Here is a 14,614-nt window from a genome sequence, read left to right as displayed (position 1 = left end):
GAGAAGGCTCAGAAAAAATTCACCAAGATTCAGAGTCTGGGGATGAACTCAGTAGTAGCTCCACAGAACAAGTGCAGGTAAGCTAAAACCTCAAAAGAGTCCCTGTAGATTTGTGCGTGTGGTTTTTTGTTTCATTTTCCCCCCTGTTGTTTCCTTATTGCCATAATTGCTCATTACTGTTTTGAGAATTATTCCTAATAAATTCTGCTTGTTTAAGTAGAAATGTCTTATCAGCATAAACTGGTTATTAAAGTCTAAATAGTTGATGTTTATAACTCTCTTTCAGAAACACTTTGCTTTGGGAATTAATTCCATTTATGTTATCCTGTGATTGACTCTTACGGAAATACTTTTGTTCGTTCTTTATTAAGATTGTTTTGAGATGGCACTGAATTTGGCTTGTATTTTCTTCCAGAGGAAGGGAGCCTACTGCAATAGCTCCTCACTTCCTGCTTGTTGAGATAATAGTGCTGGTTACTGTCAGCTTTTCCGAAGTACCATGTACAGATAGTTTAAGAGCTGTAAATTGATGTATTAGTGGGTTTAATTGTTTAAAATGGTACTTAAGATTTATATAGAGTTTAATTTCTGGCTTGAGTATTTTATTCATTAACTCTTGTTGTAATGAGTCAGCCTTGCCAGTGCTGCTTCTCATGACTTTACTCTGGATTAAAACTCAAAACATGTTTGTTAATTAGTATGGAAGAATCTCAGGAATGATGTACTCCCACTTCAGTCTCAAACTGAGCATTGATGGCCTTTTTCCTTAGTAAGGAGATTTCTCTCACTTTTATTTTTAATCTTTTTTTTTATTCTTTAGCAGGCCTCCCCCACCCCCAATGAAAGATTAGCACTCTGCCTTAGATAATCAGGTCATTTCTGGTAATTAGTTTATTGTAATCCAGGTTGGTTCTTGAAGCAATAATGTGTGTGTGCATACACGTAATATTGTATGTGTGTATATAGATAATGCCCCCCACTCAAACACCACCCAACCCCCATCTTTGTCTGGGGAGATACTAAATTATTTAAATTCTAAGGTTAAAAGCTCCCTAGTTTTGAACTTTTTAACTCTCTAATGTGAAACTGTTGCTTGGGTATGAACTGATCCTTAAAGTAAAATCCCACTTGTCAGCGTGTATTCAGAGTGCCAAAGACACTCACTTGAGTGTGCTGTTCAAATAAAAGTTGATGCTAACTTTAGAAATAAAACTCTTATGGAGAGCTGTGAATCTGTACTTTGCTTATAAGACACAATTAAGACAAAGCTGCTTAGTTAATGAGTGAGTGTGGGAAGATCTTAAAGATAGAATATTGATCGGGTGATTTATGTAGTCTTGAACTGTATGAGATCATATATATATATATTGAAATACTCAAAATTGGTAGTTTTTTCAATATTCTGCTCTGCTCTTGGCCTCATTCTGGAAATTCAATTTCTCTAGTTACAGGACTTCATGCATCTGGTATTTGCATTTTTATGTCAATTTTATTTTAACACTTCCCCCCCAAATAATAAGGAATAAATAGGATTGCTGATTTTATTTCTTTTCATAATTTCTCGCTAATGCAATGTGAAGATGGATCAATTTTCTTGCACTTTCTGTATAGCAGTGTCCTATCTCACTGTAGTAGATACGAGCCACTTGAAACTTGGAAGGATAAAATCATTATTAGGTATTCGTCTTTGTAGCATGGATAGTAGCCCATCTATGCCATAATAATCAATTGCTACACAAATTATGAAAATACTAAGAAATGTTTAGAATGTATCCTTTAAATAGTTTACCACACTAGAGCTTATATTGTATGTTAAGATGGTTCTTTCTACTGTGTTGACTACATACAGGTCAGTGCATCTCCTTCTGTAAAGATGATATTATTGTTACATGGGTGTCTTTTGCTAAACAATAGATGGCCTACTGCTCAGTTCCCACTGGACTTTATGACTGTTGTCACAATGACACTTAGTCTTTTCACCTTTTTCTTTCCTCCCACCCTCCCAAATATATTTGACTCAATGCTACGACTTATAAGTAAGTTTGTATTTGTGCGGGGCAGCCATGCACGTATCTGTAGGCTTCACTGGATTATTGAAGGTCTGAAGATGGGAGTTTTCACAGTGCTTAAAAATTACGGATCCTAAAAATGCTACATTTTGGCTGTAGAAAAAGCATGGCAGTTTGATGTCGCTGAAGAACTTGCCATTATTGTGGTCTTGGGTGACAAGAGTGCGGGTGCTCACTGTGCCTTGCAGTTTTGTTTTAAAACTGTGTTTAAAGTTTGTTTAAAACTGTGAAGTAAATGTCATTGCGCACAATCACAGGCTCTTTAAATACAATGAAAAGGTTTGACATTTAGTAACCATAGGGGTTAGAGCCGTAGTAGCACTGATGTCACTGTTAGCTCAGTCTAGATATTTGGAGTGCCAGCCTTCTCACTGGAACAGCCTTGTGTTTTTTTTTTAGAATTCTTTCAATAATGAGCATTGTTTAGTAGAAATCAGCTGTGCAGAAATTAATGGCTCAGAAAGCTGTTTTTATTGCTCTTAGTCTGTAGTGAGAACATCAAGTTCCTGGCTTTCATGCATAAACAGGATTTCACTTCACAAGGCTGACTGTGGTTCTCCCTCCCCTGCCTGCTGTGGAGTGCAGTTTTATGCACTCTGCATTATAATAAACTCTAAGCTACAGGTGTTTGCCCTTAAATTTGTAAGATTAGAAGTTAAAATAACCCTAATAATAATATCTTTGTGTATGTGATTTTTTTTTTGGGGGGGGGAGAGGGAGTTAGAGGTGCTAATGTTCAGCCTTAGCCCAACCTTCAGTGTATTTTCAGTATCCCGAGCACAAATGTATGACATGCGAAGGAATGCTTCTATTATGAGGTTCTTCTAGGAGGAGGTTACGTTATTTATTCTGTGAAGATTATCTTCCTTCTCCTTTCCAGTAATTAAATTCAGGTTCTGCAGCTGTACGGTGTCAAGCTTGGGCTCACTGGCTGTGGAAATACTGGAAGACCCAGAGTCTCCAAAGTACGGTGTAAAGGAAGGTTTTTTTTAGCAGCTGAAATATTACATAAAATGAGGGATAGAGAAGTGACAGTGTGAGATGAAGAATTTGCTAGTGAAGATGTAAGCCAATGATCTGGTCAGGGGAAAGGTCAGGGCTGGGTAATGAGTATTGCTGACATTTTATGCAAAAACTGTTGGGTGCAGCTCTGGTGCATAAGGCATTGTAAGAATCAGGTGACAGTTCATGGCCTTGAACTGTAGGAAGGTTGGAGGTAATTAGAGGAAGTAAGGCTTGAGAGGAAACAAGCTCCAATTTAACTAAATTTCAGTCTCTGGTGGAGGCAGTAACAGCATGTAGAATTGGAACTGAAAGTTAAGGAGTGCGCAGCTGGGCATAAGAATTACTGACAGGGTAGTGGTGGTGGTGGCACTTGAAGCCATGAGAATCAGTGAAATTCAGTAAGAATTTTAGGAAAATGGTGTCAGGTGTGACATCCTGATCCCACAGGAAGAGCAGAAAATACTCCTCAGAGAGGGCAGAGATGGGGGTAAAGGGAAAATTTTGAAAGAGGAGAATTTTATAGCAGAAGATGGACAATATTTGAAAGAAGCAGATTGGAGGTCCCAGTGGTACACAGTAGAACCCTGAGTAATTGTTCTGAAGAAAAAAGAAGAATCATATGTTGAGGCATGCCTGCACAGGAAAGGTAAGTTGAAGCAAAAGTGGAAGACATTCAAAGTGGCCTTGAAAAGGAGCTTTGGGCAGCATTTGCAGGTAAATCTACTAATGAGTTTTGAGAAAGAAGGTGTGCAGGTGGGGGAAGAGTTGGGTAAGTTCAGAGATGATGTCAGAAATGGTTGGATGTTATCTTTATGAAGACGATGCTTTGGAATGAAGTGGTTACAGACAGAAATCAAAATCTGCCTTTAGCAATGCTAAGGCATAACCTATGTGAAATAACTTTGTTTCTGATGAGCGTAACTTCTGTCATCGTAGACATGGAATGTATTTAAGAGTAAAATGCATACACTGTCTCAATGTTACTTTTTTATGCTTACTAAAAATTACTTTTAGTAGCAGGCTAGTTTTAATCATTATAAATATAGACAGTGACCTATTTGCAAAGATAGTTCTGTCTTTCATCCTCTTTAGTAATTGACTATTGCATAAACTGTGAAGCACTAAAGGGGATTATCAGTAGGATGGCTGTTTCGCTTTGATTAATTCTGAGTAGTAAAGATCTTGCAAAGAGATCTTTCTGCATTACCTTTGCAGTTTCTGTGGGATTGCCATAACTTTCTTTAACTGAGTAAACCCTTTTTTGTTTGTGTTTCTGTAGAAGATGTAAGAGTGTGTCTTCTGGAGATCTTGGTGTTCTTGACACTGTCAGTTAGGTGAAGGACTGGTAGCAAATCATTAGTGTTAGACTACCTTGCTGGTCAAACATTAAACCTCTAAAATAAATGGCTTCTGCAGGTTTTGTGGGGCCCAGAATTAATTTCCTTCTATTATAAGAAATTTTTTCTTTTTCATTCATTTGCCCAGGGAATAAATAATCCAACAGTATGAAGGAAGCATGCTATATACAAGAGGGTTTTTTTTCTTCATGAAACTGAGCATGTTTGCAGATTCATGGTGGTATGTATAATGAAATATTTTGAATTAGGTTTTAAGTACCATCTTTTTAACATCTTAACTCCTGAAAATCAGCATTCATTATCCTAATGATTTTAAATGCTGATACATGACAGTTTAATGAGGTAAAGAATAACTTTCAATGACAAGGAACTAAAAGCTCCATAATTTAAGGAATTTTGTAAAACTTCCAGTAACTGCTGCTGGAACTTTGTAAGCAGCTTGAAATGTTTTCTAAATTACATCAATTGTCTGTCCAGAACTTTAAGGAATACTTTTTCTTGTTCTTTTTTTCTTCCTGTACCCAGTGACAGCAGGTCTTGATAGTTCACTTTACCATGGTGCTGTTAGTGATCGGCAGTAATTTTAACATGCAAGTCAGGTAGCAGATAGTTGTACCTCTCAGTCAAGTGAGTAATTCTGGATTTAGGTGCCCTAAAATGGGAAGGAGCTGTGTCCTGCTAACACTGCCTACAGCCAGTATGCTCCTCTGAACTTCCCTGCTGCAAATCAGATTGATCTTTAAAAACATCCAACAAATGCTTAAAAAAAAAAAAAACCCAAAACCTGGGAGACAAGTTGGTTTTAGTTGTCTGGCTTGTTCTCATACTGGTGTCTGAATGCTCAGCTGAGTAAGCTACAGATCTACTTAGTACATGCAATTTCATGATGTGCTTTCAGGATTGAAACAAATATCTAGATCACTGTTAAAATTTTAAAGTGCCAACACAGTCTTCAGACATTTCATCCCTATTTACCTTGATTTCAGGCAGAAAATGATAAAATGGCATGTCCAGCACATCAACTTCCAATAGCAAACCTATGCCTTTCATCCTGGTAGAACTTCTTACTAGCTCAAGTGAAGGTCAAGCTCACTGCTTAAGGAATAACAGTCATAATATGGAATTGTTTTTTCTTACTTTTCATCTAGAAAAGTGTAATTTCTAGAGTGCAGTATGAGTTTTGGTGTCTGCTGTCCCACCTGCCTTTTCTTCTGAAGTAGTATAAAATACCACCCTCAGCAGAATCCTTAGGGATGGTGGAGTAAATGCTTAAACAGAAAAGCAGACGTAGGAAAAGGAATGGGTGTTTTGTCTGCTTGCTGCCTAAACTGAAAGCAGCTGGAGATACTGGAGACTTGGTTGTTCTCTGTTGGCAGTGCTTCTGTCAGATTTAAGTCTGGAACCTCCAGACATAGAACAAGCTTAAATTGCTTTGTAATAATAAATTTGAGAATATTTGATCATATCTTGTTCTTGCACATAGTTCTGAATATAAACAATTGCATTTGGTATGTCTTTACCTAGTTACTATCTAGACAGTTTAGCACTGCGGTGCTTGCCTATGGAATAAACGCGCTGTTCTTTCGTAGAATTCTAAAGAAAGTATCATTTGTTTCACAGCAGTGTGACAAAACAGTAGGGAACGTATGACTCGGTAGAATAAAATGCAAAACACTTTCTTTTTTTGAGGCAGCTCTCTCTGGAATAGTAGACATTTGTTCTTAAAAAAAGAAAGCAAAATCTATGCATATCTAGCACCCAAACAGCTGTTATTTCTCTGGTGGGCCTCACCAGATATGTTTGATTTAAAAACCTGAGAGAAATGGGTTTTGCCTTTATGTCGGGTTTGTTCCAATACTGAAGGACAGTAAGTTTTGGACAAAACAATCAGGATAATAAGAATTGATGATTTTCAAAAGACTTTCTTGATGGTGAGTAATTGGGCAACATAGTGTTAGATTACATTTATCAAATTTGAATTTACCTTAATATGGCTTCTGAGCTAGTTCTTGGGATAGTAACTTTTTAGTTGGTTGTTTTATGAAAGTGCTAGGTTAATGCAGAGAAGCAGTCAAGAATAAGGAATATCAGTAGTAGGAAATGGAGCAAAACAAAAATGTAGAACTCCAAGTCCATCATATTTCTTTATTCTAGGTAGTGTGCAGTTGCCAGCCTCTCATCTTGAAAAGGAGGTAATTGTGCTCAAAGTAGCATAGAAGAGATGAAAAGTATGAGCAGAGACATGGAATAAATAGTTCCTGTGTGAAGGCTTTGCACGAACCTTATGTGCTAGTGGGTGCGTGCAGAAGACTCCTGATTTTTAAGTTAATGTTGTAATTATTGATGCTGAAATGGCTGAGAGATTGTTGAGAAGTAAAGCAACCTTAATTCCTCCCCCAGTTTTTATCTGCTTCTCCTGTCTTTTCTTTTGTGAAGTCTTTTGACAGACTTAGAGCTGTGTACAGTGATGCTCTGAAGACTGGCATAGGTGTTTGGAGTCTATATTTCAATTAATTCTAGTTCTGTCTGCTAAAAGCTAAAACTTGAGGAGCTGTCTGAATGAATTGAGCTTATTGCCTGTGTTGGGTTTTGATGTTGTATTATATGGCTTCAAGTTCTATTTGTAATCAAATTCATCATTAGAACTTACTGGCTCCTATCTTAAATCTCAAATTACATATTCCATTCTGAATTTAATTAACATAATATTAATTGTTCCCCTTTTTTAATGGTTTGCTTGGGGCTTCTGGATAGTCTTTTGATCATCCTGTTAATTTAAGTAGCTTCCCTGTGTTCTGTTTCGATGCAGTGCTGAAGAGCAGAGTTTTATGTATGGTTTATGGCCGTATCTAGCATATGCAGTTGCCATCTTACGCTTTTGTGGATAATCATTCGGTTGAATCAGTTTGCTCTAGTTAACACTTGGCTTGAAAAATTTATTGTCAGTACGGCACTGAGGTGGAGTGGTGCTGGCTTAAGTGGTATTGGGATCAAGTATGTCAATAGCCGGTATATATGCCTTTGTTGCAACTTGAGCAGTCGTAGTCTAGTGTGAAGTCTGCAAATTGATGGATTGGAGGACACGCTTGCCTTTTTAGCATTATTGATGTGATGGGACTTCTGCGACAAATTTGTGAATTTAAAGAAATATTGTAATAAAATACTATGACTGATAAAAACAAAAATACTGTTAACAAACTTTCTGGACTCTCAGCTGGTTGCTGACTTATCTAATAGTGTTGCATACGAATGTCTTTTCTAGGCAGCTTGACAGATTGCCAGGATATTGGTTAGAAATTATTCATACTACGGCAGAAGCTTTATGTCATGTTGCATGTAATCATTGTTTGTTCTTTGAGTATTTAGAAGAAACTTTGACCTGTGGTACAGTGTTGTAACACTAAATACAAGCTTCTTGAGCGACTTTGCTTTGACTGCTTTTCCTGGTGAAGTTGGATAAAGGTGCTTTCCTGCCCTGCGCATGGTCTGTCAACATGCTTGATGCTCTCCATATCATAGTATGGTTTGAGTTTGGAAGAGACCTTAGAGATCATCTAGTGGGTTTTTGTGGGGGTGGTGTGATGTTGGTTTTTTGTGTTGTTTTTTTTGTGGTTTTGTTTTGTGGTTTGTTTGGTTTGGGTTTTTTTTTTTGCGTGTGTGTGTTAAATCCTCCAAATAATTCAATAATTCCCTTTATCCTGGCTGTGACTTTGCCCTTATCCTCCCTCCCAGGTGCTATGGCATCTTCATACTACCCCAGGGCCCTGTACTTTCCATGCCATGATGTGTGTTACTCGTTCGTATTCACACCCAGAAGCTACGCCAGAGGACTTCATTGCTTCCTCCCAGACGTGGTTTCACACCCGGGCTCTGTGGCTGCCTTGCTTTAGATAGGGAGCTGGAGTCAGAGCTCTTGGAGAAGGGACAGTGTGGCCCTCCTTGTCTTTCAGACCCTTCACTTGTTGCTCATTCACTTGCTGAGCTCAGCTGCTCACTTGCGCTAGTCCCCCTGACAGATCCTAATCTGCCATCCACTGTGGCCTTCACAGTAACAAGCTACAGCCTTCAGCTTTGCTTGCTTTCCTTCCTCTTGCCTTTGGCAGTGTGAAGGGTTACGTTCTTCATGTGACTGCCAGAGAAGAGATGATATTTAGGGTGAGGGAAGTAAAATTTTAAGGGATATTTTTGCTTGTCGTTCTTCCATGCTCTTCTCACAAGGAGAGACCTGTCTCAGTTCCTGCATTTTCCAAGTTTGAGATGACTTGTTCCTTGAGCAGGCTGTGGGTTGTGATGCACCAAGATGCAAATTTTCCTTTAAGCTTGTTTACTTTCTGTTTAACAGTATGTGTAAAAACTATCGCATCCTTTTTTGCCTTCTCCTGCTCGTAAGTTGCTATAGTAACCAAAACTTGGGTATCTGCTTGTGCTCAATTATATTTATTTATATCCCCTCCCCCCATATGGTAAACCTTAACCTGTCTGTCATCTTAACGGTCATCTAAAAAAACCCCAAACTCGTTTAATATCTATTGGTATTGAAGTACAGTGGTAGTTACAAACTTACTTTATTTTAACGTCTGTTTTTAATGTTAAAACACAACATTAAGCAACAAAAGTATACCTGTTAACTCAGTATACTGTATATACTGTATTGCAGAAACAGTTGTTCTTAAAAATAAAGTAATTCTTGCTAGTGTAAGGAAAATAAAGGGGAAGAAAGGGTGCAGAAATGCATGGCTGAGTGTTCTGTGCTTTCTGCCCTGAAACTGAGTGCCAACAAACTGTCTTCAAGTAGAGAGAAACAGGCTAGAAATACAGTCAGAGGACAAATATATCTATTTTTAGTTGGGGGGGGAGGAGGGAGAGAAAGGGGGAGGGAAGGAGAGAGGGGAAAGATGCAACCTGTTTGAGATTCCCATGAGAATTCTATTGCTTTGCTTAGTTCTGCTGGAAGCGGTATATATAACCTGTTGCTGAGTATTTCTCGAGTTTTGAGATAACTTTAACAGTACAATTGTGTACTTTTAGCATTAAAGAAAATAAATGAAGAAGTTAAAGTTTTTTTTTTTTTTTTTTTTTAAGATCACTTTTAGGCACGGGGGGTTGGATCTATTTCTAAAAACATTCATCCTGGTTTTTGGTACGCTTCTGCAAAATGGAATCACGATGTTAAAACTGGAGCGATTGCAGCCTATTGTAGCTCAGTTAAAAGTTGAGAATTAAAAAAGATCTTAAAAGCACCATGGCATAATTACTTACAGGGTTTTTTTTTCTTTTGGTGTGGTCTTAAACAGCTACTAAAGGAAATATTTCTACTTTGCTCAAATGTTGAAATAACTTACATCTATGCACAAACTACTAATGTTTACTGTTCATCTTATTATGTCTTTTAAACCAGAATTTAAAACCAAAGTCTTGAGTTAAACTCCTGTGTGTATATCTTGTCTGGCATGAGACTTGTCTTTCTCCTTTCTCCCTCATTACCAGGAAAAAAAAGATGATGCATGATATAACAGTAGATGTTCTTTGTCTTAAGTCATTAAAATACATGAGTTTGAGGGGGTTCAGGCAGCCCTAACAAAATTTCCAAGTTTTGATTGTGTGCTGAAGCCTATATATAGAGAGAGTCAGTGTCTTCTGAATTTATTTAGAAGTACTTGTGACATTTTGTCTTAATTCTGCATGTCTCTCTCTCTCCCCCTCCAATATAAGTGATGGATGCTAATATATGTGGGATTTTTATGGTTTATTGCAAACTAACATGCAAACTGAACAGCTGAGAAGATATACATACTGGAGATGACAATATGTAAACAGACAGCTCTCTTGTCCTGTTAGGAGCCCAACTTACAATGGGAATTCTATTTTAAAATACTTTTCCAGTGAAGCCGTGAACTTCATTTCCCTAAGAGCCAGAATCGGAAGTATTTTTCCTAGTCTGAGAGGTTTTAAGCACAAAACACATCAAAAGTACTGGAAAAACAAGAAATATATTTATTTTAATGGCGAACATTTGTTTTTCCCTCTTGATTTTTGCTGTAAGGTTTGTTTGCTCCAGTCAGGCTGGTGAATATCCCATTCCAACATACCGGGAGACAGCAAGGATGTCAGGGAAATGCAGTATTGTGAAATAGCAAAGACTCCTTTCAAAATTGAATTGCAGTCTCCGCTCTTAAGTTGTTGTAGAGTGACTTTGTCTTGCACCTTGTACAAAATCTTGCTGTCTGTCATGGAACCCACTAATTACATTCAGTGTTACACAGTAAACATGTCAGAAAATACTGGATCTGAATGCAGATTTAGTAAAGGATAATCCAGTACAGGGAGTGGTGGTTTTTAAAGATAGGAAAGTCTCATCTGTTCACCATTCTGTTTGAAACTTGCCAGGTGAATAGGAGTTTTGTTCTAAAATAATGAAATTCTAGATCATCTATTTTAATGCTGAACTAGATAAATGAGAGCTGAAAATGTAATTTTAATTTGCAATTTGAAAGATTACTTGTTAGTTGAAATCGTTTATGTATGTGAAAATGGCGTTGGTGATGCTTGATGCTTACACAGAGAAAGAGAAGCCTACAGAAACAATCTATCAAAACATATCAAACAGCTTCTTGTTCCGAATCCTTTTCAAGCTGCAGGATCTTTTCATATTAGTTTGTTACGCTAAGCATCTCAATAAAGGCATGCTTCAGGACAAGTGACTTCTTTAGTTTTTTTTAATTGATATTTTTAACTTCCAGCTACTAGATTAATTTTGTTACAGTATGCCAACATGGCCAAAAGCTTTGTGCTGCCTTTTGCAAAAGGTGGTCTAAAACGTCAGTTTCTGCTCAATATAGATGACTCTATATGCTAAAATGTCAAGTATGCACGTGTGATTTTAGCAGAGTTTATCAGTTTAATATCTTCCTGTAACTCTTGTCTTGTATTCCTTCTGAGAGGAATGACGGCTGTGAGGCTCATTGTACCTTGAGGCTTTGTTGCAGGTTTTGTTATGATTGCTGTGTTGTTGCAGTGCCAGATTGCTTGCCCATCCTCTAATCCCCCATTTCAATGGCAATCCAAAAAGCACAGCTCTTAATACTTCCAGTAAGTGTTACTTAGAAGATGTAGCTAATCACCCTACATACTCAATTGCCACTCTTGTGAAGACAAAAGCATTTTGAGTAATGTTATTAGTCTAAAGCCTGTTCAGGTATTCAATTTTTTCCAGTAAGTGTTATGTTTTTAATACAGCTGTTGTACTAGATGCGACTGAACAGCAGTGTCTGAACAGTCATCAAGCAGAATAAGCCATTTATTGACAGCAGTGTTGCAGAAAGCTCTGGGCAGTGGGCTGGTCAGCTTTCAGCACTATTACTTTACAGACCATGTGGGACCTGGAAACTGGAGCTCCTACAATGCCTGCACCTTTTTATAGGAGCTCAATGGAAATGTCTCTAGAAAACAGCATAGAAATTGATGGCAAAGTATTCTTGTATACCGTAATTTTAAATACACTTGCTTTTCTGCTTGCTTTATTCATGGCAAATGATTGTTTTTTCAGAAATAGTAGTGCTTTAAATGTCACTAGTTCACAATACTCTGCTTTACCTAAATAGTCAAACAAATGCAGCTGACATCTAAAGGTGCATTATTTACTCATGACTATAGTAGAAAAATAACATGCCCTTTACCCTAGTATACATTTTTCTTGGAGACTCCTAGAAAGCTCAGTTTCCAGTCAACCTGTTCTGTGCAGCTGAACAGCTACTTTCTGTTAGCTTTCAAGACCAACTTTATGTGCTGAGCTTTGCTATATGCTTCAGCATAGAGATTTTTAATGCCTACATGTCCTTAAAAGCATTTTTTTGTTTCCCCCCTCCCCAGTAGCTTGGCAGATAGTGCTGCAATACTTTATTATACTTGTAGTTTGAATGAGAATGTTCTCTAAAGGCTGGTGGCTGCAGCTGATCTGCTGAGTGCTGAGCACAGAATTGTAATTCAGCTGCATGGGGGAGGGCCGTAGCGAGCTCAGGGCACTGCTTACTGTATGTTGCTTAATCAGAATGAAACTATCAGCAAATTCTTGCCATCTCAGCTATAACCTACTGTTAATAGGTTTGCTTTATTGCATAGGATTGTCAAAAAAGCCTGGAATGTTTTAGTAATATTTAAGCAGCATAACATTCCTGTTAATGAATTATGACAGCATTTTCAAAACTCCCTCATGCTGTATAACAAGTACCATAAATGCATTCCTGTGTACTATGTGCTGGTACTTATCTGTGTATTTTCCTGATGGAAGTTTTCTTATGGGAAAAGGTTTATTATAATTTTAAATTCTAATGTGTTGTTTAAAGTAGATATCCAGCAACAAAAGCATCCATATAATTAGGCCATATTAATGCACTCTCTCAATTTTGTCAAAGTTTTATAACTGTCAGATGACAAGGTAAAATTTCAGGCAAAAAAGAAAAACCCAAACAACTTCTGTGATTTTTTTTTTTTTATTTATTTATTTTTTAATTACCCCTCAACCCCACTATTTTAGAATGTGCTTTGTAATCTGAGGAACACAGTGCAATGGGGTTAGTGTGGCCTCTTTCATTCAGACCATCAGCAGTAAGTTTCAGAGAGGGCTGGTGGCAGATACCTGAATCTATCTTTTTCTTTTTTCTCTCTGCCTTTTGCTTTAGAGGCAGTATTAATTTACCTTTTTAGTGGCAGTTTAATAACTTCTTCATTTTACTGATAAATCGGGATGGATCTCTGATATCTAGGGATTGCAGCAATTTCAATTTTTGGTTGTCAGCCGTAAAAAATGTGTTGCATGGCAGAAAGCCAATTGAAGCATGTCAGTTTATTTACATCTTTTAGTAATCTGTGAATGTCTTACAATCATGGGAGAAGTAGGAAGGGTCACTGTGTTTCCCCACTTCCCACCTTGGTACCAGACAGACAGCATGGGCAGTCTGTGTGGTGGGCAGACATGTAGGGTACGCAGCTTCCTATGTTTATTGCAGGGTCTGGTTCATTTCCAGCCATGTTCTCTCATTTCTTTCTTACATCTAAGAGTCTTATCTTGCTTCTGGAGCCCTGACTTTGAGAGAGGTTTTTACAGTCTTAATCCAGCAGTGCTGCTCATAGTCAGAGTGGCTCTAGTTTGAATGTAGTACCATATGTGGGAGGACCAGATGTCATCTTTACGTTCAGTGCATCTTTAGCAGACCCTGTCTGGAACTGTGACAGCAGGCTTTTGGAGATGGAACCTGTACCTGAAATACCAAAATACTTTATCTCCCTCCTTATTTATGGCAGGATGTACCTTTTTGTTGTAATTCCTCATATAAGAAGTCTTTCATCCTAGGAAAACTATGTTTGAGAAGGACCTGCAAACAAACAGGAGGATTTCTGTTAAACATGCAATTACGGTTTGTTGTTGATGCTTGTCTGAGGGAATGAAATCTTCACAGAAAACTGGAATAAGATAGTGTGTGTGGGCGCTGTTACTTACACAGTTGGCTTTTACAGCAAACACAGCATTTTATGTCGAACAGATCTTTCCAAGCCTTTAATTGAGAATTTTCAACTTAGGATCTCAAATGTTCAGTAGCAGGAAAAGTGTATTTTCTTTTCTTTTTTATTATTAAAGGAGTTGGCTGCAGCAGTCAGAGATAATTGTGGTGACTTCAGTCTGATACATACTAAAACTTGCAGAAAAAGTATGGTGAAACAGAGGATATATGCCTGTGTACCATGTTATCTGTGAGTCCAATCTATAATTATCAATCGAATCTATAAATGTTTTCACCTCAATATACCTGCCTAAAATGGGTGCTTAAAAAACCCCACCAATATCCTGAACTGTGTTATGGGGAGCTTGGCTGACATACTGTACTGTTTAATATTCCTTCGTTTCAGTTTTCCTACCACTGTACAATTGGAAGTACTGAAGTGGAGCTGCTTCCTATTAAATAAATTGGAGGAGTCAGAAAATAAAATGTGTATTTTGATTTGGTAACTGAAAAGTTGATGAAATGCTAATTCTTGAAACACCTAATATCTTATTTAAAATCAGGTAGTTTTTCTACGGAGTAGGCCTGTAACCTCTTGATTTTCATGGTGCTTGACCACTAATCCATATGGCTGCTTATCCAACAGTAGTCATACAAGCCTGGCAGGGGAGATACTTTCAGTGGG

At 37.7% G+C, this 14,614-nt stretch overlaps 1 protein-coding gene across 1 annotated transcript in view; it reads left to right on the top strand.

The window, feature by feature from the left end:
• Window positions 1-14,614, top strand: part of LOC104401832 (rho GTPase-activating protein 12-like) — a gene marked incomplete at its 3' end in the record, with an annotated part of 43,417 nt that overhangs the window by 612 nt on the left and 28,191 nt on the right. The window contains 1 exon segment of the mRNA XM_010009535.1: window positions 1-77. This exon segment is cut by the window's left edge and continues 13 nt beyond it. Within this exon segment, the coding sequence (XP_010007837.1) occupies window positions 1-77 (77 nt within the window).

The sequence above is a fragment of the Nestor notabilis genome, unplaced genomic scaffold, assembly GCF_000696875.1.
Source record: "Nestor notabilis isolate BGI_N333 unplaced genomic scaffold, ASM69687v1 scaffold17742, whole genome shotgun sequence".
Classification (NCBI taxonomy): Eukaryota; Metazoa; Chordata; class Aves; order Psittaciformes; family Psittacidae; genus Nestor; species Nestor notabilis.
Note: the sequence above shows the minus strand (reverse complement) of the source record. Positions and strands in the feature narration are given on the sequence as shown.